The sequence below is a fragment of the Cuculus canorus genome, chromosome Z (assembly GCF_017976375.1).
Source record: "Cuculus canorus isolate bCucCan1 chromosome Z, bCucCan1.pri, whole genome shotgun sequence".
NCBI lineage: Eukaryota > Metazoa > Chordata > Aves > Cuculiformes > Cuculidae > Cuculus > Cuculus canorus.
This window is the reverse complement of record NC_071441.1, coordinates 67,443,002-67,470,592: the sequence shown is the minus strand read 5'-3', so window position 1 is coordinate 67,470,592 and position 27,591 is coordinate 67,443,002. Positions and strand designations below refer to the sequence as shown.

General features: G+C 59.0%; 3 protein-coding genes and 1 long non-coding RNA gene across 7 annotated transcripts; 3 read left to right on the top strand and 1 right to left on the bottom strand.

Annotated features, from left to right (window-relative positions):
* Window positions 1-849: 849 nt before the first annotated feature.
* Window positions 850-11,784, bottom strand: TMEM8B (transmembrane protein 8B). 4 transcript variants are annotated; one of them, XM_054054925.1, is made up of 13 exons: window positions 11,612-11,784; window positions 7,786-7,975; window positions 7,107-7,314; window positions 6,819-6,952; window positions 6,424-6,683; window positions 5,821-6,176; window positions 5,378-5,474; window positions 5,064-5,187; window positions 3,495-3,637; window positions 3,113-3,291; window positions 2,880-3,026; window positions 2,689-2,805; window positions 895-2,478 (listed from the first exon to the last, which is right to left on the bottom strand). In XM_054054925.1, exons 1-13 carry the CDS (start codon window positions 11,727-11,729, stop codon window positions 2,143-2,145), a joined length of 2,409 nt encoding a protein of 802 aa, XP_053910900.1. In that variant the 5' UTR covers window positions 11,730-11,784; the 3' UTR covers window positions 895-2,142. The 4 variants fall into 4 exon arrangements, with proteins under 4 accessions (XP_053910902.1, XP_053910901.1, XP_053910904.1 ...); XM_054054927.1 differs by lacking the exons at window positions 7,107-7,314; window positions 11,612-11,784 and having other exon boundaries at window positions 850-2,478; window positions 6,424-6,712; window positions 7,786-10,575; XM_054054926.1 differs by lacking the exons at window positions 7,786-7,975; window positions 11,612-11,784 and having other exon boundaries at window positions 864-2,478; window positions 6,424-6,712; window positions 7,107-7,246.
* A 26-nt stretch (window positions 11,785-11,810) lies between these two features.
* Window positions 11,811-15,970, top strand: LOC128850482 (uncharacterized). Its single transcript, XR_008447892.1, has 3 exons — window positions 11,811-11,858; window positions 14,121-14,359; window positions 15,443-15,970. It is a non-coding gene; the product is annotated as an uncharacterized LOC128850482 (long non-coding RNA).
* A 407-nt stretch (window positions 15,971-16,377) lies between these two features.
* On the top strand, window positions 16,378-21,298 carry TAF1C (TATA-box binding protein associated factor, RNA polymerase I subunit C). Its single transcript, XM_054054924.1, has 14 exons — window positions 16,378-16,580; window positions 16,671-16,764; window positions 17,004-17,110; window positions 17,203-17,298; window positions 17,374-17,444; window positions 17,532-17,779; window positions 17,854-17,964; window positions 18,071-18,194; window positions 18,304-18,375; window positions 18,497-18,632; window positions 18,720-18,848; window positions 19,005-19,179; window positions 19,694-19,831; window positions 20,108-21,298. The coding sequence occupies exons 1-14, from the start codon at window positions 16,449-16,451 to the stop codon at window positions 21,259-21,261; spliced, it is 2,787 nt and encodes a 928-aa protein (XP_053910899.1). The 5' UTR covers window positions 16,378-16,448; the 3' UTR covers window positions 21,262-21,298.
* Window positions 21,299-22,494: 1,196 nt separating this feature from the next.
* HINT2 (histidine triad nucleotide binding protein 2) lies at window positions 22,495-25,875 on the top strand. The gene is made up of 5 exons (XM_054054508.1): window positions 22,495-22,617; window positions 25,103-25,258; window positions 25,351-25,455; window positions 25,545-25,617; window positions 25,741-25,875. Exons 1-5 carry the CDS (start codon window positions 22,543-22,545, stop codon window positions 25,830-25,832), a joined length of 501 nt encoding a protein of 166 aa, XP_053910483.1. The 5' UTR covers window positions 22,495-22,542; the 3' UTR covers window positions 25,833-25,875.
* The last annotated feature ends 1,716 nt before the right edge of the window (window positions 25,876-27,591 follow it).

Genomic DNA, 27,591 nt, shown 5'->3' with positions numbered 1-27,591 from the left:
GCCTGCCTCTTCCAGGATTCTTCTGGGTCCAGACCTGCGTGTGCCTCCCCATGGTGCCTGCCATGGCACTGGCCAGGGGCTGTGCAGCTCCTGGCAAGGGGAACGCACATTCCACTACATGCTCACTAGGGAACGCACATTCCACTACATGCTCACTAGGCTCAGTTATTGTAGGGTCTACATAAACCTGGCAAGAACTAGATTGGCACTTCAGCCTTGTAGCGGTGAGCCAGGAGGTGAAGGATGGGTAAGGATGCTCTGTGGAGCACTGATGTCTCTGTGAAACTGGGGTGCATTTGCGCAGAGCCACCCCACTGGTGCTGGGGTGACACAAGCCCTCCGCTCCGCATGTGCCATGTTCCAGTGTGTTGCTGTTGTCAAAGCTAAAGCTGAGCTGCTCATTCTCTGGGGGCTGCTGCTGCCAGGTGGCTGGGAGGGATGTGATTGAACCTGTTGAAGTGAGTAACATTTTTAATTAAACAATTAATCCTTAATCACCCGCCTGGTCGGACCAGACAAGGCATTTTTCGTGGCACAGAAAGAGCCCAAGGGTGAGCTCCTGGAGGAAGGAGGATGGTAGGTGTAGGTCCCCCACCCTCGTTGCACAGTGACCACAGCTGTGCACAGCCGCCATGGATTGCCTGGCACATGTCTATGCCAGGCTGCTTCCCAGCAGCCACCATCCTTTGCACAGCCCAAAGATGCTGTCAGCAAAGCACTGATACCATCTCTGCTGATGTGGGCCTCACCACTCTTTCTGTCCTGCCCACCCCATCCCCAACACCCCCTTCCCGACACCCCCTCCAGCCACACCTGCAGCCTGCTGTGCCCACCCTACCTCAGCCAGCTGGGGCCCAGCCCCCAAGCAGCAGGTTTAATTGGATTGCAATCCTATTAAGGAGTTGCCTGCCTGCCTGCAGTTGCTAATCCTGTTAAGCATCCAGTAAATCTCCCTGTGACGGGCTCCAGGGCACAGGAAGGGGGGGGGCTGCTGGCAAGTGGGCTCTGCTGAGACAGGATGCGACCGCTGGGGTGCAGAACTTTGCCTGAGGACTTACCTCCAAAGACATCTGCAGGGCTGGGAATAGTCCAAGGGGTTGGAGCAGTGCCCAGTGGGGTAAGAAGAGGCTCTGGGTTTCACCTCTCCCCTCTGGTCAGTCTTGGCCGCTCCACGCTGCACAAGCAAGGTGGAAATGCCCTGTCCTTGAGCTGTACACACAGCGTGGGTGTTCACCACTAAACCACAGTCATCACCAGCTCAGGTGGGTGCTGAGCCCATGAGTCTGGCCACAGGGGAAGATGAGGAATAAAGGCTTAGATAAGGTTGTCCCAGCCACATGGGTGGCTACAGTCCATGCAATGCCCCCTCTCACTGACGCTCAGTGCCCTGCAGAGACAGGACAATAAGGAACTAATCATGGTGGCACCAATAGGGCTGCAAGGTCACTGCTCTGTTCGGGCATGGAGGGGGGATGCTCTGGGTAGTGCTGGGACATCAGTGTGGCTGTGGGTTCCTGTGGATGTGGCCTTTGCAGGCAGAGCACTCTCAGTCCCATGCATCAGCACAGCTGCCAACAACTGCACACTCCCCAGCGTTAGCTGCCCCAGGGTTATGGGCTCGCTGCAGTCCTAGCAGCTTACAGGGTACCCTGGCACAGCAGAACTGCCCATGGGTCAGGCATTACAGATGTCCTGTGAGAGCACAGTGCCACAGCAGTGACCCCAGCTCTGCAGCCTATCGTGCAGCAAGCCAAAAGACTGCAGAATCTGGTCCCACACCTCTTGCTGGCCACCTTGCTGTGTGCCAGAGCTGTGTCAGCCCCAAAGCAGCCCTCCACAGAGCAGCAGCTCTTCCTACAGACCCCTGAGCACGAGCTAGAGACCATTGCCATTCCTGCCTCTACAACTGGGCACCTCCATGGTCATGCAAAGAGAGGAGCGTGGCCCCAGTTCTGCACAGGACTGAGCCGCAGCAACTCCCAGAGACAAGTTCAACCAGGCTGTAATTGCAACAACAGGGCAGCAAGAGCAGCTGTGAGCCCACCTGGAAAAGTCCTGGCACTCCCAGGGGACAAGTGTTCAGCAAAGAGAATCCCCACAGGGCTGCTGTCCATGCCAAAGGAGTCTGGGCTGCCATTGGCATCAGCTGGTACAAATGCTGTTGATGGAGGCCACAGCCGGGTCAACGAGCCCCAGTTCCTCCTGTTCGTTGACGCAAAGCTGGTACCCGCAGCCCTTGCGCCGGGGCAGCGGCCCCAGGCGCCCACTGGGCTTGGCACGGGGTGGCAGCAAGAAACCGACACTGCCAGCGATGAGCAGGTGCCAGATGCTGTGGATGTAGAAGTAATTCTCCTCTGTCTCCACAAAGGCATAGAGCAGCACGGCGGCCGCTGCAATCAGTGCTCCCGGGCACAGGTAGAAAGCCCAGCGCTTCCAGGTGGGTGGGTAGCAGTGGCGGCGCCGGATGGTGCGAGTCGTCTGCGGTGGAGAAAGGGAGGTCTGGAAGGGGCAGCTCCAGCAGGGACGGGCATGGCCTCCTTGCCATGGTGCCACATCCCCAGGAGACAGTTCATGGGGAAGTACAGCAGATGGGGAGATGATAGCAGGGTAGTGGGACTGGATGGCTCGGCAGAATGCTGAGCACAGCTAGGATGGGGACATAAGAGGACAGGGGCAGCATCTCCTTACCCAGGCAATGGCCATGATCCCTAAGGCGAAGAGGCTGGGTCCCAGCAGGTTCCACAGCCCGTGGCGGTCCATCTGCAGAGCCATGGACAGCAGCATAGCCCCCAGCAGGTACAGCACCTGTGGGGCAGCCAGGCACACATCAGAATGGGTCCCCTCTGTGTCTGCCCTGTCTACCCTCTCCCTGCACTTGCCTGCTTGACCACAGGCTGGAGCCGGGCCATGGCGATGACGGTGACCCAGACAGACATGAGGGAGCCCAGGAAGTCACAGAACTGCAGCACATCGTACTCCATGATGCAGAACACTACGATGCCTGGCTGGTCACAGGCATGGTAAAACTGGGGTAGAGGGGAAAGGGTGTAAGAGTCACTCTGCACAGCCCTGGCCCATGCCTGCCTCCTCAGCCACCCCTTCCCAGGCTCACAGTGGAGAAGAACATGGTGAAGATGTAGACGGCAGCTTCCAGGAGGTAGTGGCTGCGAACAGCAATGGCCACAGGAGGCACAAACATGACATTGCTGAGGCAGAGCAGCAGCGTGGAGAGGAGCTGGAAGCCATAGGAGAAAGCCTCGGCGTTGTCTGTGCAGCCCCAGCCATTCCAGCCTGTGGCCAGGGAGAGCCACCGTCACCCCTGCAGCACTCGCAGGGGCTGGGGAAGGAGAGGCAATGCCCCTTTCCAGCACCCTGCAGAGAGCTGACATGGGGTGGGTACTGAGGTGCACAGCCCCTGGGGAGGAAGGGAGGATGCTAGCAGGGGTGGCTCCCTGGGTGCAGTAGGCACCATGAGTGTCTGGGGCAGCTCTCACCAGCTTTGCACTCGCAGGCAGCATACAGGTAGTTGTTGGTGCGCAGCAGCTTGCACTGGCCATAGATGCCACAGTCATTGATGCAAGGCGAGAGGTAGGCACGCAGATACACCTCAGCCGTCACATTGCTGCAGGGCTCAAACCTGCGGTGCAGGAGAAGGGAGTCAGCCCTTGCCTTGCACCCCTCAAGCAGCTCCTGCCTCCACCAGAGCTGCACCCAGACACTTGTCACACCCAGACTTGGCAGGCTATGACAGACCAGACACTGGGCAAGTACAGCAATGAGCTGCTTTGGTGCTACACACGGCAGCTCAGAGCTGGTCCCCACAGATCTTTGTGCTGCAAATGTCTGTGCCAGGCTGGGTGAGCAGGAGGAATGCGGCCTCACTTAGACCAGCTTTGCCTTTAGCAACACACTTAGCTGGCTCCTATTTCAATTGGAATTTGCTGTGCAAACACCGTGCCCTGCAATGCCTGCATGTGACTGTGTCTGGGGAAGACTGACTGCAACCAGCCGTGCAATGTGAACCAGAAATGCAGTGGAGGAGTCAGAGCAGGCACAGCACCCCTGCTGCCACACGCTGTCCGTGCAAAGGGTTCTGGGCACATCCAGCGCCTGTGCAGATCCAGCAGGAAAGGAGCACAGACAGGCCCGTCTTTCAGCATCACACAGCAGCTGCTGCCTGTGCACATAGAGGCATGCAAACATGCACAAACCTGCACACACAGCACCATCTGCATACATGCACAAGGTGAGTCTGCACATGTGTCCGCTGTCCCTGCGTGTGCTCACACAGTCAAAGCTGCACACACAAAGAACACAAAGAGCCCTGTCTGCCTGCACAAACCCAAACAGGCACACAGAGCTGTCTGTGTGCACACCCAAACATACATGCAGTTCTGTCTGCATGCATGCACCAAATGTGCATGCAGCACTATCCCTGTGTAGGCACCGAACACCCAGTGCCACCTGCAATGCATGCACTGGACACATACACAGCACCATCTGCACAGCACAGAGCCCCACATGGACTTTCACATGTAGAGACACACGCACACAACAGCCTCTCTCCTCCGCAGGGCTCTCAGGCAAATACACAGGCCCAGAGCTGAGCTGCAGACACAAGACCAGGCCCTGAATACAGTGAGCAGAGCAGGGGCACAGCTGCCTGACCAGAGCTGCCCCCTCAACACACAGAAAAGCCCTGCCCTTGTAGTGACATCCCAGTCCTCTCCTGGGCATGGGTACAGATGGGCACTGCCACGGAGACGAGCAGGCATCAACAGATGCACGGCGTTCACAAGCTGACAGGCGCTTCCTAACCGAGAGACAGAGGGAAGAGCTGTGGGGATCCACAGATGGCCAAGCAGGCACTAGATAGAGCCATCCATGCCCACGCAGGCACTCACACGGTGACACACAGCTCGCAAAGCCACATGCACAAACACGAGAGGTGGCAAGCAGCACATGGGCTAGGCATGCCCACGGACCCACAGCACATAAGGATGCAGGCCACAGTGGGGACATCCCCAGTGGGCATGCAGGGAGGGGACAGTCAGAGCTCTTACCCATGCTCCGTGGTACAGAGTGAGCGCAGGCTCAGGTACCAGCTGCCTGTCTGGGGGTAGGGTATCCGCAGGCGGCTGAGGCTGGCCGTTGCATTGACAGAGAGCAGAAAGCCTGCCATGGACTCTGTGGGCAGGAAGAGTTCCAGGTGAGCAGGGCAGGGGGCAGCCCCTTTCCCTGAGCAGAGATGAGATGGGGACAGAGAACGCTGTGCCAGATGCCCCCAGGGTCTCTGCTATCTTCCATCCAGCCTCTCACAGAAAGCTTGGGGGCAACTCATAGTCACAGCAGGAGGGACATGCACAGCCCAGCCTACCCGTCTCACAGGTGACGGATGCATTGTCACTGGACGTCAGTGGGACTTCATGGTTCAGACACCCAAACACTGTCACGTTCTCGCCACACAGGGAGCTCTGATAGAGGAGGAGATAGTCCTAAGCAAGAGCAGGGGGACAGCCAGCAGCACCTAGGTCATGGCACAACCCCTAGCAGTGTCCATCACCCATGAACACCCCAAATCCAGGCCACCATGCTGCCCTTAGAGCACCTGTTGTTCCATCACCCTTGAACACCCCAAATCCAGACCATCATCCTTCCCTCGGAGTGCCCTAATCTGTGCTGTATCACCCAAGAGCTCCTAAACCATGACCTGTGACCCAAGAGCACCCCAAATCTTATCCCTTGCCCTACTGCAGCCCTGACATCACCCACCCCCGGGCCTGTCCCCCCACTGGCAGCCCTGTCCCACCTGGGGCTCACCACATTGAGTCGCAGCTCCAGATTGAGCACCCCACCACTGTCCAGCACTGGTAGGAGGTTGATGACGAAGACAGCAGGGCGGTCAGGTGGCACCGACACGTTGGGCCCGAAGAAGATGTAGAAGTGGACGGAGAAGGTGTCCAGCTCATTGCGCAGTGTGGGGCGGACCGGCCAGCACTGCTCGCTAGCAGGAGAGGTGGTGGGGATGGGAACGGAGCGTTTCGTGCCATTGGGGTCAGCAGGCGGAGGGCTATCCCCCAGTGCCAGCCCACCCGTGGAGCCGAAGGAATGGGGCATGTTCATGGAGGCGCTGGAGGGCAGGAAAGGTGGCCGGGCCAGGCTGGGTCGGGAGCAGTCTGGGGGGCAGAGACATCAGCCTGGGCACCACACAGCTTCTCCAGTCCCCTCTTAGTTCCCACCTCCCCTTCCTTCCCATCACTCACCTCCATCTGCAGCCCAGCCCTAATACCTCCCAGTGTCCCTATCCCAGCAGAGCTAAGTATCACCCTGCACGTAGCTGGGGCCAGACCCTATATCCCCCACCAGCAACCCCAGCAGAGTCAAGACCATGTCCCTCACTCTTGCCTCCCCATGCACACTTACCTGTGAGCTGCACGGTGACCTGGAAAGAGATGCTGCCTGGCACCCCAGGGTGTTTCTCCACCAGCACATAGTACCAGTGCTGCCAGAAGGGCAGGTCCAGCACCAGCTTGCAGGGAGCATGCTCCCGGCAGTCCAGCGCTGTGGAGTTGTGCAGAGGGGGAGCCTTGGCCCTCACACGCAGCCACAGTGGACAGCCCTCAGACCCACGGCACTGCAGCACCTCCACCAGCACTCGTGATGTGTAGCTGGGCACGAACACCCTGTGGGACCGCAGAGTCAGGTTCTGTCCCTCAGTGGAGAACAACAGGGCTTAGGAAGGCAAGCCAGAGGGATGGGGCACCCTAATATCCCCACCCTGGGGATGCCCCCTCCTTAGGAGATCCTCTCATACTCACTTGTAGAGGCAGGAGCGATTGTGGGGAGCCATGCTCTGCTCGGTGACAAAACCAGGGTACAGCACGGCAATGTTCACCAGGCGCTGCACAATGAGCTGTGGCTGGAAGAGATACTGGCATTCCTCGTAGAGCCCCTGTACCATCAGGACAGTAGTACAAGGTAAGTATCACAGGGAAGCGTTCCCACTTGGGACATCCTCCCTGACTGTTGTCAGCCCAGGACAGTTAGACCCCAGCACAGCCCTGCAGCAAGCCTTGCCACCCCATCATCCCCCCCAAGCCCTTCACCTTGACGGATATCTTGCCCTCATCTTTGGGCAGGTGGGCAGCCAGGAACCAATCCCCAGGCAGAGGGCTGGTGACGTTGAACACCCCTGTGGTGCGGTTGGGCAAGGTCCAGGTGAGAGTCAGTGCAAAGGAGCCAGGGACAGCCGTGTCCCTGGGAAAGTGTGTGTGCAGTGGGTTAATTACAGAGGGAGCCCCTGAGCGGAAATACCTGCAGGAGAGACAGCAGTTAGCAGTGGCAAGGCCACTCTGCCCTACACGTGCAAGTCTGTCCTTCATACTATTAGGAAGCTCAAAGACATCATGGGAAGCCACCTGTAAGGTGGGACCTTGCTGGAGTTTATGAACAGTTGGAATATGAGATGCACAAAAGAGAGGAGCCTGCAACAGTCCTGGGAAGATGAATCATGAGGAGAGAACATGTGTGCATTTGTGTGCATGTATGTGCATTTTTGCCTGTGTAGATAGGCATCTGTGCACACATGTGTGCCTGCATATGACTGCCTGCATGTATACGCATGCATGAGTGCATCTCCATATGTGTGCGTACGTGTACATACATGCACATGTGCACGTGCAAGCAAGAAAAACATAGAGAGCATGCAGGCTCCAAGGCGATTCCAAGCAGGGGACAGGCAGAGGAAGGTAGAAAGGAAACAGACAGGCCAGGCTGCTTACTCACACGGTGATGCTACGGTCTGGACATTGATCCCCAAATGTGCCGCCCTGCTCCTTGAAAGTGATGAGGTTCCAGACAGCGATGACTGTGTCCTCAGGGATATGGAAGTGGAAGAGCTCAATGCTGGCAAAGGAGCGGAAGGGACTGAGCTTGCGTGGTGTGCGGGTGAAGTAGTCAGTCACAAAGAGCCCATCTGCACAGGAGACCCAAGGTGTTTTCAGTGGGGTGGAGGCCTGTGGGGGTGCAGAACTGCTCCCAGACTAGGCTCACCTCCCCAGGCTCTGAACACGCCCCAGAATGAGCAGCCCTTGGTGGGGCAGGAGAGGTTAGGGCTGTGCCATTTCAGTGTGTCCCCAGAAGTAATGTCAGCTGTGCCCAACAATGTCTCCCAGTCCCGGCACAGTCTGCATCGTGCCTAGTTCAGCATTGCCTCGACCTCAGTTCCTGGGGCTGTGGGCACTCCTCCTGCAGAACCTGAGGAACCCTGGGCCCTGGTTGCTCAGGCTCTGCTAGGTGCAATGCAACTCTTTCAGCTCACCATCCTCTTCAGTGAGGACCTGCTCCCCTGCGTTTTATCTATAACAAAGGGCCATTCCTCACAGCTCCAGCTTTACCACAACAGGTCAGCTCTTGACAGGGACAGAAACTCCCCTCCTCTTCTCTGTCTGCTGAGAAGGCTCAGCATAGAGCCCTTCATAAACCAACAAGTCCTACACTAGATCCACAAGCAGAAGGACTGAGTAGTGCTCTTCCTGCACAGCTCTTCCATGGTTTGCGGAGGAGGAATAGTGCACATATGTGTGCACATATGCTCATGTGGGTGCTGTCTGCGTGTATAGCAAAGTGGAGGCGCACACACCCACACGCAAAGGTGTGCATGGCTGTGCACAGCCTCATGTCTGCAAGACAGTTCCTGCAAGCCCAGTGTCACCCACTGAGGCCAACTCTCCCTGCCCAACTGTCTGACTGATCTCCAGGGATTTTCAGGAGCCCTGTCAGCAGGCACCACCACTTCCTCAGCACAGTAGAGACAAGGGAGACCTGGTCTTCAGATAGCAGCTGTAATGTCATCTTACCACAGATACAATTCCCCAGTTCCAGCTTGGGAGACCCATTCATTATTCCCCAGAGATGCACAAAGGATAACATGTACCTCAAACAAGCAAGTCTCAGCAACGGGGATGGCAGCAGAGGATGCACTGGGAGCAGGACTGTACACAGGAGAACTCATCCAGTGGGCAGTGGGATAGCTGAGAGGAAGGGCTGCTTTGTACAGTGTGTGCCTGGCTGAAGTACGTGCATGTGCTTATATGCACATGTGTTTTTGCTGCGTGTGTGCAGCCCCAGCTGGCTGTACAGTGACATGCATCTGCTCCTTTGCCTGGAACAAAAGCAGCTCCCCCTCCTCTTCACTGACAGCCAACAGAAGCCAGACACAAAATAACTGTCTCAATGCAAAAGCACACAATCCCAGCTTCCCCACCATGAACCACCAAGACACTCCACAGCTCCTTTCCCCACGTGGAGACAGTGATCTGGTCAGGGATCTCAGGGAGGAGAGGATGTTGAACACAACTCAAGGAGGTGGCATGAGGGGAAGTACTCAGAGCTTTCCAGTCCCAGTGTGGTTCCTCCTGCTTATTTGCCCAGGCAAGGCAGGGGGAACCAGCTGCAGGCAGAAGGGTCAGTCTTTAACCCTGCAGCATCATGGCCAGAACACGGTTGCTGGAGGATGGATTGGTATTTCCCACCCACGGAAGGAGGAAAGCAGTTGTTTCTCTGCCTTAGGACGGTGGTCGTAGCCGCGGGACCCCCGACTCCGGAACCACAGCCCAAGTCTGCCCGGCGGTCGGCACCGCGGACAGCTCTCGCGGCCGGCGGTCAGCACCGCGGTCAGTTCTCCCGATCGGCGGTCAGCACCGCGGACAGAGGTCAGCACCGCGGACAGCTCCCGCGGCTGCCCCACGGCTACCCCCGGCACAGACAAACCCGGCCACTGCCCCCCTCCCTAGGGAATGCCCTCTCCACGCCATCGGGTACCCCTTCGCATCTTCGTCGCCAAGCCAGTTCCCCATGCTCCACAGCATGCTTGTCGTCTCACCTAGTCCTGTGGACATCCGCCCCACACACCCCTATGCCTCGCCACGCATACATCCCCCTCTCTGCAGGCTGTCCATCCCCGCTACCCCACTGCATGCACAAAACCCTCTGCCTTGCATTTTTCACCCATGTTCCTCTATTCCCCTTGTGTGTTCCACTGCAGATGCACTGCCTGTATCCACCTGGTGTGCACACATTGTGCCCCACTGCATGAGTACCCCATTTCCCATGGCATGCTTATCACCATGCCCCACTGCACGCACATCCTTCTGCCCCATTCTGTAGGCACCTGATACTCACTGCACATGCAATTCCATGCCCCGTTATGCAAAGAGCCCATTACGCACGCAACTCTGTGTCCCATCGCACATGGACTTCATGTTCTCTTGCACGTGCACCTCCAGTCCCACTGCACACACACCTCATGCACATCCAAATGAAAGCAACTCTGTGCCCTGTTGCATACTCACCATGTCCTACTGCAAGAGTATACTGTGTCCCACAGCAGCTGGACACTGCCCCACTGCACACACCTCTGTGCCCCATTTTCACCCACACCTCGCCCCACTGCATCCACTCTCCACATCCCATTGCTCACGTACATCACACCCACTGCAAGCTCATCTCCCTGTCCCACAACACAAGCATCCTGCACCCCACCACACACACATCCTTGCCCCACAGCACGCAGACCTCCCATCCACTGCACACGGCCACCTCATGGCACACAGATCCCACACCCCACTGTACCTGCATCCCAAACCCCTCGCACATGCATCTCTCAATGTGCACCCCTGTGCCACAGGGCACATGCACCCCATGCTGGTGCACTCCTGCACCCTGTCCCCTATTCCTCCTTCTGTCCCCTGTGCCCCACAGCACATGCACCCCACACACACCGTAGTCCTCCTTCTGCCCGACACCCACCGCACACGCACCCTTTGCACCCTCTACTCCTCCCTCTGCCTTCTTGCACCCCCTACTCCTCACTCTCCTCCCCCACCACCTACTCCCCACTCTGCCCAACCCACGTCCCCTACTCCTCCTGCTGCCCCACATCTTGCAGCACACACACGTCTGCTCCCCTTCTACCCCTACTCCTCCTGCACCTCCCCGCCAACGCACAAGTACCCCTTGCACCCCCTACTCCTCCCGCTGCCCCCACACCCGCTGCTCCTCCACGTGCCCCCCTTACATCCCCTAATCCTTTCTCTGACCCCCTCACACCCCCTACTCCTTTCTCTGCCTCCTCATACCCCCTACTCCTCCCTCTGCCTCCCTCACACCCCCTACTCCTCCCTCTGCCCCACCACACCCACTACTCCTCCCTCTGCCCCCATCACACCCCTACTTTCTCCGTGCCCCTCACAACCCCTACTCCTCCTTCTGCCTCCCTCACACCCCCTACTCCTCCCTCTGCCTCCCTCACACCCCCTACTCCTTCCGCTCCCCCCTTACAACTCCTACTCCTTTCTCTGCCTCTCTCCAACCCCTACTCCTCCCTCTGCCCCCATCACACCCCCTACTCCTTTCTCTGCCCCCCTCATACTCCCTACTCCTCCCTCTGCCCCCCTCACACCCCCTAGTCCTTTCTCTGCCCCCCTCCACCCCCTATTCCTCCAGCTCCCCCCCTTACATGCCCTGCTCCTCCCGCTGCCTCCCGCCCCCCCCCCACCCCGCTCACCTTACCCTTACACCCCCTACTCTCCCCCCTGACCCCGGCACTCACCGGCGGGCGGCGGGAGGAGCGGGAGGAGCAGGAGGAGCGGCATGAGCGGCAGCGGGAGGCGGAGGCGGGCCGCTGTCGGCCCCCGTTGCCCGCCGCCCCCGCCGCCCCGCCGGCCCATGCCGCCCCGCCGCCTGCCCAGGGGCGCGCGCCGCCCGCAGCCCCGCTGCGCGCCGCCGGCCGTGACGTCACCGCACCACCCCCGCGCCGGCACTGGCCCCGCCCCCCGCGGGAGGGGAGGGGGGCACGGGTAGGGGGATGTGGGAATGGGGACAGGGACACGGGGGTGGGGACGGGGACATGGAGGTGGAGAAGGGGACATGGGGAGAGGGACCCGGATATGAGGATAAGGGGATGTGGGGACGGGGATGGGGACGGGGATATGGATCTGAGGGCTGGAACATGGGGTTGGGGAGATGAGGATGGGGATGGGAATGTGGGGATGGGAATGGGGATTTGGAGATGGGGATGTGGGGATGGGGGTTTGGGGATGGGGATGTTGGGATGGGGACGGGGATTTCGGGATGGGGATGTTGGGATGGGGATGGGAATGTGGGGATGGGGATTTGGAGATGGGGATGGGGATATGGGGATGGAAACGGGGATACAGGGATAGGGATACGGGGCTTAGGACAGGGGGATGGGGATATGGGGATGGGGATGGATGGGGATAGGGAGATGAGGATGGGGAGATGGGGATGTGAATATGGGGATATGGAGATACGGGGATGGGGATGTGGGGATGGGGAGATGGGGATGGGGAGATGGGAATGGGGATGGGGAGATGGGGATGGGGAGATGGGGATGGGGAGATGGGGATGGGGAGATGGGGATGGGAAGATGGGGTTGGGGAGATGGGGATGGGGATATGCGGATGGTGATGGGGATGTGGGGTTGGGGAGATGGGGATGGGGAGATGGGGATGGGGATGGGGATTGGGAGATGGGGATGGGGATAGGGATGGGGATGGGGAGATCGAGATGGGGAAGGGGAGATGGGGATATGAAGATAGTGATGGGGAGATGAGAATGGGGAGATGGGGATGGGGATGGAGAGATGGGGATGGGGATAGGGATGGGGATGGGGATTGGAAGATGGGAATGGGGATTGGGAGATGGGGAGATGGGGGATGGGGATGGAGATGGGGATTGGGGATGCGAATATGGGGCTTAGGACAGGGACATGGGGATGGGGGACAGGAATATGGAGCTGGGAGACAGGGATACAGGGCTGGGGAGAGCAGGATGGGGATATGGGGATGGGGACAGGGGGCTGGGGAATGGACACAGGGCTGGGGAAAGGGACGTGGGGCTGAGGACAGGGATATGAAGCTGGGGACAGGAAGATGGGGCTGGGACTGGGGAGATAGGGCTTGGGACAGGGACACAGGCCTCAGGACAGGGACACAGGGCTGTGGACAAGGACGTGGATTTTGAGGACAAAGATATGAGGCTGGGGACAGGGTCATGGGTCTGGGGAAAAGGACTTGAGCTGAGACAGGAACATGGGCTGGAGATGGACACATGAGGCTGAGGACGGGACAAGACATGGGGCTAGGAACAGGGACAGGGACATAGGGCTGGCAACAAGGACATGGTCTGGGTCGGGTGTATGGCCTGGGGACAGGAACACAGGTTGTGATGGGGACATGGGGCTGGGGACAGGCACATGGGAACAGAGATAAGAGGATGGGGTCCAGAGCAAGGGTGTGGGGACCGAGATGAGTACAAGGGGCTGGCAAAAGGGACATGGTCTGGGGCAGGGATATGGCCTGGGGACAGGCTCACAGGGCTGGGGACAGGGGCATGTAGTAAGAGATAGAGATACAAGGCTGGGGTTGGGGACGTGGGGCTGCGGATGGGACGTGAGCTGGGGAAAGGGGCAAGAGGCAGAGCACAGAGAACATGGGGCTGACGACAGAGATACAAGGCTGTGACACAGGGACATGGGGACAGGGACATGGATCTGGGGACATATATATGAGGCTTGGGGACAGGGACAGTAACTGGGGGCAGGGATACAAAGCTTGGTCCAGAGGTCTGAGGCTGGGGACAGGGATATGGCCTAGGGACAGGAACACAGGGCTGGGGACAGGGATATGGGGCTATGAACAAGGATATAGGCTAGGGATTGGGATACATCCTGGGGACAGGGTGCTAGGGGCAATGGGGACCTAGGGCTGAGGACCATGGTACACTCTGGGAACAGGTATAAGAGCTGGGGAACAGAGCCACAAGCTGGGATCAGAGATGCAGGGCTGCAGGACAGGGGACATGGAGTCAGGATGCGGGTGGCCATGGGACCATTCTACAAGGGGGATGTAGGACAGAGATGCAAGAGGCTGTGGGGATGGGGTGCAAAGCGACATGGGGGATACACACCAGGGGACAAGTGGGTACTCTGTGGGGAGGGAACAGGGCTAGGGGGACCTGTAGGGACTGTTCAGTGGGGTCAGGTGGGATCGTGACAGTGACTGCCATGTGATTATAATAAATCATAATACTTATCTCAGGGAGAAGGTGGTGTCCAGAAGGAGTCTGAGCACTGTGCGCAGTCATGAGGACATCCTGACTGAAAATGATCTCATCTTGCTTCCCCAGACTGCCCTGACATCACCCCTGAACTCACCTGACATCATCCCCAAACTCCCCTGGCACTGGTTGATGCGAAACTCAACATGAGCCAGAAAAGTGGGCTTGCAGCCCAGAAAGCCAATCATAACCTGCACGGGAAGGACATGGATCTGTTCAAGTGAGTCCAGAGGAAACCACAAAGATCATCCAAGGCCTGGAGTACCTCTCGTAGGAGGACAGACTGATAGAGTTGGGATTGTTCAGCCTGGAGAAAAGAAGGATCTGGGGAGACCTTATAGCAGCCCTCCAGTAAGGAAAGGTTCTCCAGAAAAGCTGGGGAGTGACTCTTGACCAGGGAGGGCAGAGACAGAATGAAAGGGAATGGTTTAGAGCTGAAAAGAGAGACTGAGGTGAGATCTTAGGAATAAATGTTTTCCAGAAAAGCTGGGGAGGTCCTGGCCCAGGTTGCCCAGAGAAGCTGTAGATGTCCCATCCCTGGAGGGGTTCAAGGCCAGGTTGGAGGGGTGCTTGAGCAGCCTGGTCTGGTGGGAGGTGTCCCTGCCCATGGTGGAGGGGTTGGAACTGGGTGATCTTTGAGGTCCCTTCCAATGCTACCCATTCTAGGATTCTGTGATCATCCCTGTGCTTCCCTGACATCACCATCTCCGTTGGCTGGGGGGTGAGCTCTGGGCACAGCCCCACTCCCAGGGGTGCTCTGCACAACACATTTTGGCTGCCTCGGTGTGTGAGGGTCTGTCTCCCAGGATAACCCTCAAAGGCTCCAGGGCCCCACCAGACATCTGTCTCAGAGAGGAGGACGAAGCACCAGACCTGGGGTGGGAGTGGGTTATCCTAGGGCCAAGTCATCATGGAATCACCTGGAGGGGCAGGGGAAGCTAAAGCAGTCTTGCTTTCCCAAGCTTTCCAGGAGCTGCCCCACAGCCCTACATCCCCAAGGTACGTGGGGTGCCCCACTCAGCGCCCACAGCAGGACCTGTGAGGGGGTCCCCCCCTCTACTGTATTGAATGGGGGGACACACACACTGCCCACACCCTGCCCATTCCTTGGTGGTCCTGTCCTCATGGCTGCCCTGTCCCAGTCCTGTTTCATTCCTGAGGCTCCCTCTGATACAAGAAGTAGTTACTGTTACAAAACGTGGAATATTTTTTATTTAAGATACAGTTAAGTTTCATCTAAGTAATTGTGTTCTTTGAAACTTAGATGGAATGTCCCTCTGACAGAGTGTTTTCTTTCAAACAGTGTTTTTCCAGATACCGTTCAATCTTTGGAGATGATAACGTCTTGTGTGAAGTATGATCTGTGCTGAGCAGTTGGCTCTTCTGCTATCACCTCTGTTTGGAATTTCTCCCTATCTCAGAGGCGAGATCAAGCAGAGCTGGCCCCAAAGCTCCAAATTAGCACGAGATTTTACTGTTGTGAAGTTTATAACAACATCAAAATTAGTCCTTGGATAGTAGTATAATTAAAAAGATTTCTGGGAAAGTTTATCCATGTGCCTATAAGTGGGAAATGCATCGTGTCTCGCTGCACACGATGGATGCAGACTGCTCCCTCGCGTTGCCCAGCCTGATTAAAGGATGCTCGCTTCCTAAAACTCCAAAACGAACCTTAGAGCTTTTATTTCCAGGCATTTTCGGCGCCTTTGCTCCGTCTGCTGTCCTGATGGATGGGGGGACACTACCCAGACCCCTGGTGTCCCCGGGGCCGGGCGGCGGCGCGTTTTCTCCCCGTGCCGCCAGAGTCCCTGCGCCTCAGCCGGTGCCGCTCTGCCCCTCTCCTCGATTGCCGCGCGCTGATTGGTTCGCGCGACCCTCGCGTGACGCAACTTCCGGGTCTGCGCGGCTCCACGTGGGAACGGCAGCGCCGGGGCCTGCTCAGAGACTTGGTCCTGCCCCGTCCCCGGCGCACCCCCCGCCCGGTACCGGTGCCTCCCCACTCGGTACGGGCGCCCCCGTGCCAGGCATCGCATCCCTCTGGTCGGTATAGGGGTCCACCGCCCAGTACCGGGGTCCCATGCGTGGTACCGGTACCCCCAGCCCAGTATAGGCGCCCCCCACCGCCCTGTACCGGAGCACCCCAACCCAGTCCCGGCGCCCTCCAGTCGGTACCAACGCCCGCTCCGCCCGGTACCTGCGCCCTAGCATAAACGGCCCCCGCCCGGTGCCGGCATAGGCGCCCCCACCCCACGCCCGGCATAGGCGCCCTCTGTCCGGTACCGGTGCCCCCCACCCAGCCCTCCACGTCCATGGAGTTCCCGGCCACTCTCTTCCCCTCCTCCTTCAGCACCGGCCCACCCCGGGACGAGGGGGGCCCTGCTCCGGCCGCTGGTTGGGGCGAGTATGGGCAAGTGCTGGAAGCCGGCCGCGGCCACCACCAGGTGAGGCCACCCTGCCCGGGTCAGGGTGTTGGGGAGCCCGGGAGGGGTTGAGCAGGGGCTGCTCTTACCTTCCACCTCCTCTCCCTGCAGGCTGAGACAAGATTTGTGCCCCGCCATGGCAGAACTGGCGAAAGCTGGGAACCCGCTGATGTTGCTGCTGTGCCCTTCCTGCCTCCCAATGCAAGTGAGGACCATGGGGGATGGAAGCGGGGAATGCTGCCCAGGATGCTGGCCACATCCTGTTCCACCTGCCCACGGAGCTGCCCTGCAACTTGAGATCCTTGCTAGCTCTGGTGTGCTGGCATGTGGTACTTCAGCAGCAATCCCCGCGGTTGCTCACGCAGGAGAGCTGTTGCCCTGCCATGCTGCAGCAGTGTCCCCATACTTGTGTGGTACAAGCCAGCTCCTGCCCTCTCTCCACAGCCTGCTGGCTTCCTTTGCTTGCGCCTCAGGACATCCTTTACCGCAGCTTTCTGCACAGAAAGCTCCAGGCAAGCATCTCTGGACCGGCTGTGGATTTCACGAAGCAGGTGTGGCCTGGGACACTGTGTCCTGCTGAGGACCCAGGGGGATAGCATGGGATCCCTGCACATCCCAACCCCTACCTGTCCTTCCCACACAGCTGAGCCACTTCTTTGTGGATCACCCAGAAGACGCGTTTGGCTCCCTGGGGTGCCTGCTCCACAAGAACTTCCACCTGGGTGACTCCGGTGTGAAGGTCAGTGTCTGTTGGGGGTAAAGACACCATCCCTCACCCATCACAGCTGCCAGCCCCAGCCTCTCCTCCCCACAGAGAGAAGCTCGGGACAACACCATCCGGATGACGGCCCTCATGGAAGAAATCAACCGTCTGGACGCCAGGCGGTAAGCGACCCCATATCTTCTACCCTGGAGATGGCTGGGGGGCCTCATGCTCTCTCCCCCAGCTCAGCGCCGTCTCTACCCCTGCAGTGGCTGCCCCCAGAAGTATCTGGCCTCCCGCCTGCGCTGGTTCTCCCATCTGTCCCGTGACTGGCTCTTCGAGGTGCCAATAGGGCTGCTGGCAGACTGCGTGCATGAGGAGCTGCTGCTGCAGTGGGCCGGCCTGCTCTTCGATGATGGTCCTACTGGAGGGGCACTGGCCTGGCTGCCTGCTGAAGACACAGGAGCACGCACAGGCCGCCTGGTGTACCCTGGAGGGCAGGCCATGAACCATCTCTGTATCCTTCCCACTGAGGTTGCTGGGGAGGGAAGGAGTAGGGTTATGTTGCACCTCCCTTAGCAGGCACTACAGATTTCCAGGACGTGGTGCTGAAGGAGTTGCCCAGTGCACGAGGCTCCCCTGCAGAGTTTGAGCTCAATGGGCGCATTCGGCAAGTAGCTGCTGCCCGGACCAACGGGGAAGGTGAGCCATCCAAACCTCAGAAGGCTTTGTACCCCAGGTTCGGGGCACAGCAGGGAGCCCCCAGGACACTGCTGTGTGTCACGTGCCGCCTCCTATCCCATGTTAGATTTTGTTGGCGTCCGCTCAGACTATCACTGTGGCATTTGGAGGGTGCCAGGCAGGACAGGGGCAGCCCCCACCCCACTGCAGGTCATCCGCACCAGCATGCCTGCCTCCTGCCTCACTGTCAGGTAGGCACTGGGGAAAACAGCGTTGTGAGGGGGGTGTTTCACTGCCTCTGCACCTGTCCCCGGGGATGCTCTTGCCCCCCATGGTGACCCTGTGCTGTCCATCCCACAGCCCTCACATCCCTGGGGAGCTAGCTGTCTGCACCCAAAGTGGATCTACCTACCTCTGGAACATCGAGAAGGGGTGAGATGGGGCGCTTGGGGCCGGGTAGAGTTTCACACTGATCCCTGCTTCTCTAGGGGGTATGTGGGGGCCAAGTAGGAGAGGCAGCTCTGTCCTCCATGGTCTTGCCTTCTCCTCACAGGCTGCAGCGGCTCCGTCATGACTCCCAGACCATGTTTTTTCGGGACCATTCGCCCTGGCGTTGGTGTGACTTCACTGCCCACCCACGGGTGCTGAGCTGTGCCGACCGCACCGGCCTGCAGTGCCTGGATGCTCGGGTGAGGCTGGCAGGGTGGGCACAGGGCCAGCAGGGGAGAGGGGCTCCCCAGCCAGTGTGCTGACAGCTCCTCGATTTGCTGCTGCAGGCCCCTGAGAGGTGCCAGTTAGACTTGTTCAAGGTGGGCGAGGAAGCCAGCTGCCAGCAGGGTGAGCGTGTGGTGCTGCCCATGTACCTGGGCAGGGCTCACCCCTCCCAACACCTTGTCACCACCCAGGTGAGTCCCATCACACCCAGGGGACCAGAGACTGGGAAGAGATGCACCGGCACAGCCCAGCCTCCCAGCACCCGAAGGATAGGGCTGTTGCCCAGCTGAGGGGGGTTGCTGTGGTGCGTTGGGGTGAACCTGGCTGAGCTATTCCTTCCATCCCAGTTCTCCATGTACGTGGTAGACGAGCGGTTGCCGCTGGTGCCTGTGTTGAAGTGGCTGCACATGATGAAGGCCCCCCCTCTCTTCGCCCACCTGACACCAGGGGACCCTGGAAGGAGCCATAAACTGCTGCTTGGCGCATCCCGCACCCAGGAGATGATGCTGCTGCAGTACCAGGGTGAGAGATGTGGCTTTTGGTTTTCCTGGGGTTGTTTAGCCTGGAGAAGAGGAGGCTGAGGGGAGACCTTATTACTCTCTACAACTACCTAAAAGGAGGTTGTGGAGAGGAGGGAGCTGGCCTCTTCTCCCAAGTGACAGGGGACAGGACAAGGGGGAATGGCCTGAAGCTCTGCCAGGGGAGGTCCAGGATGGATATCAGGAAAATTTTTTTCACGGAGAGTCATCAGGCACTGGAACAGGCTGCCCAGGGAGGTGGTCGAGTCACCTTCGCTGGAGGTGTTTAAGGAACGGGTGGATGAAGTGCTTAGGGACATGGTTTAGGGAGTGTTAGGAATGGTTGGACTCGATGATCCAGTGGGTCCTTTCCAACCTGGTGATTCTGTGATTCTGTGATTGGTGTGCTGTGGGGCCAGGTCTCCTCTGCGCCTACATCCCAGCCTCCTCACCTCTGGGACATGTTACTGCCCTGGCATTGGTGTCCACCAGCCTGTTTCTGGTGTGTCCTTCTACAGGAGGTGGCCAATTGGCCTGCCGGCTGGTGGGACCTCCACAGAAGCTGCACACCATCACCGGCTGCCTGGAGCACTTTCCCACCCAGCTCCCACACCGCCACTGCCTCCTCCAGCAGCGCCTTGGCATCCCAGCTGCCGGTGGGTATCCTGCAGTATCCTGGGTTCTGGGAGGTGAAGGACATAGGTTGGAGGGGAGTACAGCCCTCGCCATGCCCTAGGGTGGAGGCTGAAACAGAAAAAGCAAAGCCCTGAACCACTCCATGCACAGAGTGGGAGATTAATAAGCTGAGAGAGGATGTGGGGGACAGGAGCCAGGAATGAGCATGCCTGTGGGGGCAGTCCCCACTTCCAGCTGGGCCCCAGGAGGGCTCTCAGGGGCAGGACCCAATGGCAATGCTCCCTCTATCCTCACAGGGCTGGCTGCTGTGCTGCAGAAGCATGGGCCACGGGAATCCCTGCTGGTTTTCCAGCTCTCCGAGGCTGGGGACATCTTCTGCCAGAGGCTGACCCATGAGGTGGCTCAACCCCTGGCACGCACCTCAGGGGACAAGCCCACAGCAGCCCCTGGCTCTTCGCCGCTCTTCGAGGATCCAGCCAGCAGCCCACAGCACTTGGGCAGCGAGGAAGAAAAAGAAGAGGAAGAAGAGGATGAACAAACCTCCTACTTGTCCAACCTGGAAGTGATGATCAACGAGGAGGAGGACGGGGGCAGACCAGCATTCCTGGAGGAAGCTGAACTGACCCAGGAGCCCTGCGCCAGCCCCCAGCCTTCCCCAGTGGTGTTGAGCGAGGCTGTAGCCCTGCGGTACCGCCGCTGGCTGAAGGCCCTTTCCAAGCGCTGTGGGGAGCCTCCCTGGCCCTCCTGTCCTACTACCTGTGGCCAGAAGCGCCTCTTCACCCGTGAAGAGCTGCAGACACAGGCGGGACCCAGCATTCTGCACCAGCAGGCACGGCAGCGGATGCACCAGGCCATGCGGGAGGGGGGCCGCATCCAATGCTGGGACCTCCTGGACAGCCAAAGTTCTGCCATCCTGAAGCCGCCAGAGCCAGTGGAGGGTCCAGACTCCTTGAGCGCCCGTCTGACGGCGGCGTGGTCTGGGGACTGGAGCCAGTGGTGGGAAGAGAGGACGAGCTTCTACAGGACACAGAGGCAGCGGGCACTGCGGGAGCGGCGGCGGCGGCAGAAGCGAGCCCGTGGCCGGCGCAGCCTTTCAGCCAGCTTCACCTCTTCCCTCACCTACCAGTCAGAGCTGTCTGAGCTGAGCGACACTGGTCTGCCGCCGCTCTCCCCCACGCCTCCTCAGGAGGGCTTCCCACCAAGAGGCAGCCCCCCACCATCACCAGTGCCCGACGAAGCCCTGCTCTCCTCACAGAGCCTGCGCATCCGTGGCATCCCTAAAGAGCGTCGAAAGACGCTGCGGGACTACTTGGGGGTATGGACTGAGAGTCCCCTTGAGCCACCAGAGCTCCCTAGCAGCCAGGTTAGCCAGCTCTGCATACCCTCGTCCCAGAGTCAGCTCTCCTCTGCTTCCCAGACCCGCCGCAAGCGCCCACGCATGGGCTTCTGAGCACCCAATAAACCCCTCTTCTGCACCAGGTGCCCTCCTTGATTTGGGGGTGGGGGGAGGCTGCAATGCCATGCACGATTACAGCACCCAGGTCTGGCCACAGCACCTACATGTGATTACAACACCCACCTGTGACTACAGCGCCCGCTTGTGATCGCCCTTCATGATCACTACATCTACACATGGTCACAGCACCCACTTGTGAACATAGCACTCACCTGTCATCAAAACACCCACTCCTGATCACCACACTCATGTGGTCACAGAACCCACGTGTGACCACAGCATCCAAGCATGAACACTACACATCCACATGTGCTCACAGCTACTTATGAGATCGTAGCACCCACCCATGATCAAAACACGATCACAACATTCGGACGCGATCACTACATGCATGCTTGGTCACAACACCCACCAATGTGTGGTCACAGCACCCATGCGTGATCGTAGCACCCACCCATGACTACAACATCCATGTATGATCACAGCACTCGTGCAATCGCAACACCCACATGCGATCACAGCACCCATGTGTGACCATAACACCCACACATGGTCACGGCACCCACTTGTGAACATAGCACCCGCCTGTCATCAAAACACCCACTAATGATCACCACACTCGTGTGGTCACAGCACCCACGTGTGGTCACAGCACTCAGTTGTGACATAGTAGCACCCACCCGTGATCCAAAGGGTTGATCACCACGCCTACTAATGATCGCAGCACCCACTTGTGACCACGACACTCACGTGCGATCACAGCACCCACGTGTGATCGTGGCACTCACCCAAGACCACAACCCTCAGATGTGCCCACAACACTCCCCGTGCCCGCAGCACCCACGCGCGGTCCCTTTAAGGCGCCAGGCCTGAGTGACAGGGACAGGGGCCAATGGGGCGGTGGGGCAGGGGCGGTGGGCGGGGCCAATAGAGCAGTGTGTGGTGGGGCGGGGCTGATGGGGCGAGGGGGCGGAGCCAAAGGGCGGTGGCCAATGGAGTGACGGGACGGTGTAGTAGGGGCGCGGCCAAAGAGAAAGAAGGGCGGGGTCAAGGGAGTGAGGCCAATGGGTCAGCGGGGGTGGGGGGCGGTGTCAGTGAGAGGGGCCAATGAAGCGGTGAGGGGGAGGGACCAATGAGACCGAGGGACGGTGGTAGTGGGCGTGGTAAAACGAACAGGGGCGTGGTCAAGAGGCGGGGACCAATGGAGCGACGCGGTCAGTGGGCGTGGCCAAGGGGGCGCGCGGGGTCCAACAGGGCGGGGCGGGCGCGGCGGCCATGGCGGCGGCGCTGGGGTTGGCACGCGCGGTGTCTCGCGGCTGGGCGGCGCGGGGCGTGCGGCGCGCGGGGCAGGTGGGCGCGGGGCGGGGAGGGACCCCCTGCACCCCTGTCCTCCCACTGCTTCCCAGTGTGCACCCCCATTAGCACCCCTGTGCCACCACTGCATCCCCCAGCACCCCTATCAGCATCCTTGTCCCCCCTCTGCATCCCCCAGCACCCCTGTTAGCACCCCTGTCCCCCCACTACATCCCCCAGTACCCCTATCAGCATCCCTGTCCCCCCTCTGCATCCCCCAGCACCCCTGTTAGCACCCTTGTCCCCCCACTGCATCCCCCAGCACCCCTATCAGCATCCTTGTCCCCCCTCTGCATCCCCCAGCACCCCTGTTAGCACCCTTGTCCCCCCACTGCATCCCCCAGCACCCCTATCAGCATCCTTGTCCCCCCTCTGCATCCCCCAGCACCCCTGTTAGCACCCCTGTCCCCCCACTGCATCCCCCAGCACCCCCATCAGCACCCCTGTGCCCCCAATACATCCCCCAGCACCCCCATTAGCAGCTCTGACCCGCCATTGCATCCCCCAGTACCCCTATCAGCACCCCTGGCATAGCCCATTGCATACCCCAGCACCGCCAATAGCACCCCTGTCCCCCCACTGCATCCCCCAGCACCCCCATTTGTACCCCCGTTGTATCCCTTGTAATCCCAGTATGCACCCCCTAAGTGTACTGGTCACCCCCGCTGCATTCCCCAGCACCCCATTTGCACCTGTCACTGCCATTGTCACCCCATGTGTGTCCCCGCATGTGAACACCCATCACTGCCAACTGCATCCTCCGTAATCCCCATGTACGCACCCCATGTTCTCCTGTCACCCCCAATGACATCCCCTGTAACCCCGATATGCACGCCTACATGTGTACCCAGCACCCCAACTGCACCCTTGTCATACCTAACTGCATCCCCTGTCACCCCTGTGTGTGTCTCAGCATGTATATGCCCATCACTGCCAACTGCATCCCCTGTAACCCCCATGTCCGTGCCCCATGTGCACTCCTGACACCCCCAGTTGCATCCCCCATCACTCCTGTGTGTCCCAGCATGTGTACGCCTGTCACCCCCATCTTGATCCCCCCGTGACCCTCATGTACATGCCCCATGTGTACCCCTGTCACTCTCAATTGCATCCTCTGTAACCGCCATATGCACCCCCCATTACGTCTATATCCCCCTGTGTGTACCACTATTGCCCCCAACTGTATTCCCCATAACCCCTGTGTTCACCCCCTTTGTGTATCCATCACCCTGAACTGCATCCCTCCATCCCTCTGATGTGTACCCCATCACCCTCTGTACCTCCCCCGCTGTGTACTGCTGTCACCCCGTTTCATCCCCATCACCCCATGTGTGTTCCCCCTTATGTGTACCCATCACCCGCAATTGCATCCCCCATAACCTTCAAGTGCACCCCCACATCACGCCCATGTATATCTTCTCTTGTGTACTGTGACAGCCCAACTACATCCCCCTATCATCCCTGCGTGCACCTCCCATGGATACCCCTGTCACCCCTAATTACATCCCCTATAACCACCCTCTGCACCCCCATGTGCATCACTCTGTGTGTGCCACCATCACCCCCTACTGCATCCTCCTGTCACCTGCATGTGCACCCTCCCATGTGTAGCCCTGTCACCCCCACGTGTACCCGTCACTCTGATTGCATCCCCCATTATTCCACCATCACACTCACATGCATCCCCCACGTGTACCCTTATCGCCTGCAATTTCATCCCCCATCACCCCATGTGTACCCCCTATGTGCACCCCTTGTCATCGCTATGTGTACCCCTGTCATCCCAGTTCCATCCCCCTTGACCCCCCCATGTGCATCTTCCCCGTCACCTCATGTGCATCCCTCCCATGTATATCCCTGACACCCCTAATTACACCCCCCTTAATTGCCCTGTGCACTTCCTGTGACCCCCATGTGCACTCTTTGTCACCACATGTACACCCCTTGTCACCACCATGTGTACCCGTCACCCCATTTCTATCCCCCATAACCCCCACGTGCATCCTCCCCACCACCTCACGTGCATCCCTCCCATGTATATCCATCACCCCAAATTACATCCCTTTAATTGCCCTGTGCACCCCCGTGACTCCCATGTGCACCTCTTGTCACCACATGTGCTCCCCTTGTCGCCCTATGTGTACCCATCACCCCATTTCTATCCCACATAACCCCCATGTGCATCCTCCCCACCACCTCATGTGCATCCTTCCCATGCATATCCCTGTCACTCCTAAGTACACCCCCCTTAATTGCCCTGTGCACCCCCGTCACCTCGGTGTCCATCCCTCATCACTTCCATGTGTACCTCTGTCACCCTGATGGTATCCCCCACTATCCCAATGTGCATCCCCCCGTCTCCCCATGTGCATCCCCTTCCATGTTCCCCTGTCACCCCATCACGCCCTGTGTCCCCATTACGCCGTGATGTCCCCATCCTGGGTGGCTCAGGCGCTGAGCCCTGCTGTGCCCCTGTCCCCAGCGATGGGTGGCAGCAGCAGCCAGCGGGCAGGACGGGGAGGTGGGCAAGGCGCAGCGGGCAGCGACAGCCAGCAAGGAGGCGAGCGGGCAGCCCACCATCTTCAGCAAGATCATCGACCGCAGCGTGCCTGCCACCATCCTCTATGAAGATGAGAAGGTAGTGGGGACAGCAGGGTGTGTGTCCCCATGGAGACGGGGAACAGCACCCATGGATGCGGGCCTCATCTTGTTCCCCCGCTGCCCCGGCAGTGCCTGGTCTTCCGTGATGTTGCTCCCCAAGCCCCCGTCCATTTCCTGGTGATCCCCAAGCGCCCCATTCCCAGGATCAGCCGCGTGGGTCCCCAGGACACTGAGGTGAGTCTGGGGGCAGTCCCTGGGATGGCGGGGGGACATGCAGGTGGTGCTGACCCTCCTGCTGAACCTCCTGCTTGAACCCCCCACAGCTCTTGGGGCACTTGCTGGTGGTGGCGGCACGCACGGCGCAGGCAGAGGGGCTGGGCGATGGCTACCGTCTGGGTGAGTTGGTGGCCCTATCCTGTGCTGTGGGGAAGGACCCTCACAGGTGGTCCCAGGGTAGTGGGGCTGCGTGGGATGACCTGGTGTAGGGTTGGCCTGACCCCTCTGTCCCTCTCTCGGCAGTGATCAACGATGGGAAGCATGGTGCCCAGTCCGTCTACCACCTGCACATCCACGTGCTGGGGGGACGGCAGCTGGGCTGGCCCCCTGGCTGAGCCCCTCCTGCCCACCACTCTCCAATAAAGCATCTCATTGGCAGTGGCTTCGGTGGCTCTGTGTCTGCGGCCCTCCCGGAGCTCAGGGTGGCCGGCCTGAGACAGCAGCAGTAGCTTCTGTTGTCACCCCAGCAAGACTAGAAGTGGGGGCACAGGTGGGACTTGGTGCCCTGCTTCTTGGAGAAGGGGGCTCCCTGTGTCCCAACCTGCCCATGCTGGAGATCATAGAATCATAGAATCATGGAATCACCAGGTTGGAAAGGACCCACTGGATCATTGAGTCCAACCATTCCTAACACTCTCTTAAACCATGTCCCTAAGCACTGCATCCACCCGTTCCTTAAACACCTCCAGGGAAGGCAACTCGACCACCTCCCTGGGCAGCCTGTTCCAGTGCCTGATGACTCTCCGTGAAAAAAATTTTTCTGATATCTATCCTGGACCTCCCTTGGCAGAGCTTCAGGCCATTCCCCCTTGTCCTGTCCTCTGTCACTTGGGAGAAGAGGCCAGCTCCCTCCTCTCCACAACCTCCTTTCGGTATTTGTAGAGAGATGCTGGAGTACTGTGTTCAGTTCTGGAGTCATCAGCACAGGAAGGACATGAATCTGTTAGAGTGGGTCCAGAGGAGGCCACGAAGATGATCTGAGGGCGGGACCACCTCCCATAGAGGACAGGCTGAGAGAGTTGGGGTTGTTCAGCCTGGAGAAGAGAAAGCTTCAGGGAGACCTTATAGCGACTTTCCGGTAACTGAAGGGGCTACAGGAAAGCTGGGGAAGGGCTCTTTATCAGGGATTGTGGGGATGGAGTAAGGGAATGGTTTTAAGATGGAAGATGGGAGATTGAGATGAGATCTTGGGAAGAAATGTTTTCCTGTGAAGGTGGTGAGGCACTGGCACAGGTTGCCTGGAGAAGTCGTGGCTGCCCTGTCTCTCTGCGCTCACACCTCAGACCCACACACACTGCACTTACACACACCCTGTACTGCTGCACACTACACTTGCTGCATCGCCTACGTGTGCAGTGCACCGCTGTGCAAAACTCACCATGCTGCACGTCACAGCCCCACCTCCTGCCCATGCAGGGTGGTGCAAAATGTTATGTTGCACGCAGTAGAGCCATTCTGCACGCACTGATGTGTAAAGTGCATTGGATTGCATAGCTCAGGGCCCTTGTGCATGCACCACTGTGTATAAACAGTGCTGCAGGCCCCAGACCCGCTGTGCACTCGTCACTGTGCAAAACACATGGGACTGCAGATCTCAGACCCCTTGTACAGGCAGCGCTGTGCTACAACAGCACTGCACACCTCAGACCTTCTGTGCATTCACCGCTGTGTGAAACACATGGCATTGCACATCCCAGACCTGGGATGTGTGCAGCATGGATGCACCTCTGTGTAAAACAGCGCTGCACACCTCAAACCCTCTGTTCATACACCGCGGTGGCACTAAACACCACAGACAACCCCCTCCCCGGTGTGTGCAGCACAGTGCAAAACGTGTTGCACTCAGCAGACTCCTTCTGCGCACACCACTGTGGAAAATGCGTTAGGTTGCAGATCCCAGGCCCCTTGTGCTTGCACTGCTGTGTAAAACAGTGCTACCTGCCCCAGAGGCCCTGTGCATGTACTACTGTGCAAAACCACATTGCACTGCACACCCTAGAGCTGTTGCATGTCCACTGCTGTGCAAGATGCATTGGATTGTTGATCTGAGACCCCCTCGACCATGTACCATGGTGTGAAAAGCATTGGATTGCA

Bases quoted from the DNA above. Each gene is read 5' to 3' on its own strand.
- TMEM8B (XM_054054925.1), bottom strand. From the start codon at position 11,729: ATGGGCCGGCGGGGCGGCGGGGGCGGCGGGCAACGGGGGCCGACAGCG. The intron at 3,638-5,063 runs GTAAGAGCTCTG...CCTGCACCGCAG, and splicing joins CTCTGTACCACGGAGCATGG to GTTTGAGCCCTGCAGCAATG. The intron at 2,806-2,879 runs GCAAGTGCAGGG...GCTGCCCCACAG, and splicing joins TCCAGCCTGTGGTCAAGCAG to GTGCTGTACCTGCTGGGGGC.
- TAF1C (XM_054054924.1), top strand. From the start codon at position 16,449: ATGGAGTTCCCGGCCACTCTCTTCCCCTCCTCCTTCAGCACCGGCCCA. The intron at 16,765-17,003 runs GTGAGGACCATG...CTCTCTCCACAG, and splicing joins CTTCCTGCCTCCCAATGCAA to CCTGCTGGCTTCCTTTGCTT. The intron at 18,633-18,719 runs GTGAGGCTGGCA...TTGCTGCTGCAG, and splicing joins TGCAGTGCCTGGATGCTCGG to GCCCCTGAGAGGTGCCAGTT.
- HINT2 (XM_054054508.1), top strand. From the start codon at position 22,543: ATGGCGGCGGCGCTGGGGTTGGCACGCGCGGTGTCTCGCGGCTGGGCG. The intron at 25,259-25,350 runs GTAGTGGGGACA...CTGCCCCGGCAG, and splicing joins TCCTCTATGAAGATGAGAAG to TGCCTGGTCTTCCGTGATGT. The intron at 25,618-25,740 runs GTGAGTTGGTGG...CTCTCTCGGCAG, and splicing joins GGGCGATGGCTACCGTCTGG to TGATCAACGATGGGAAGCAT.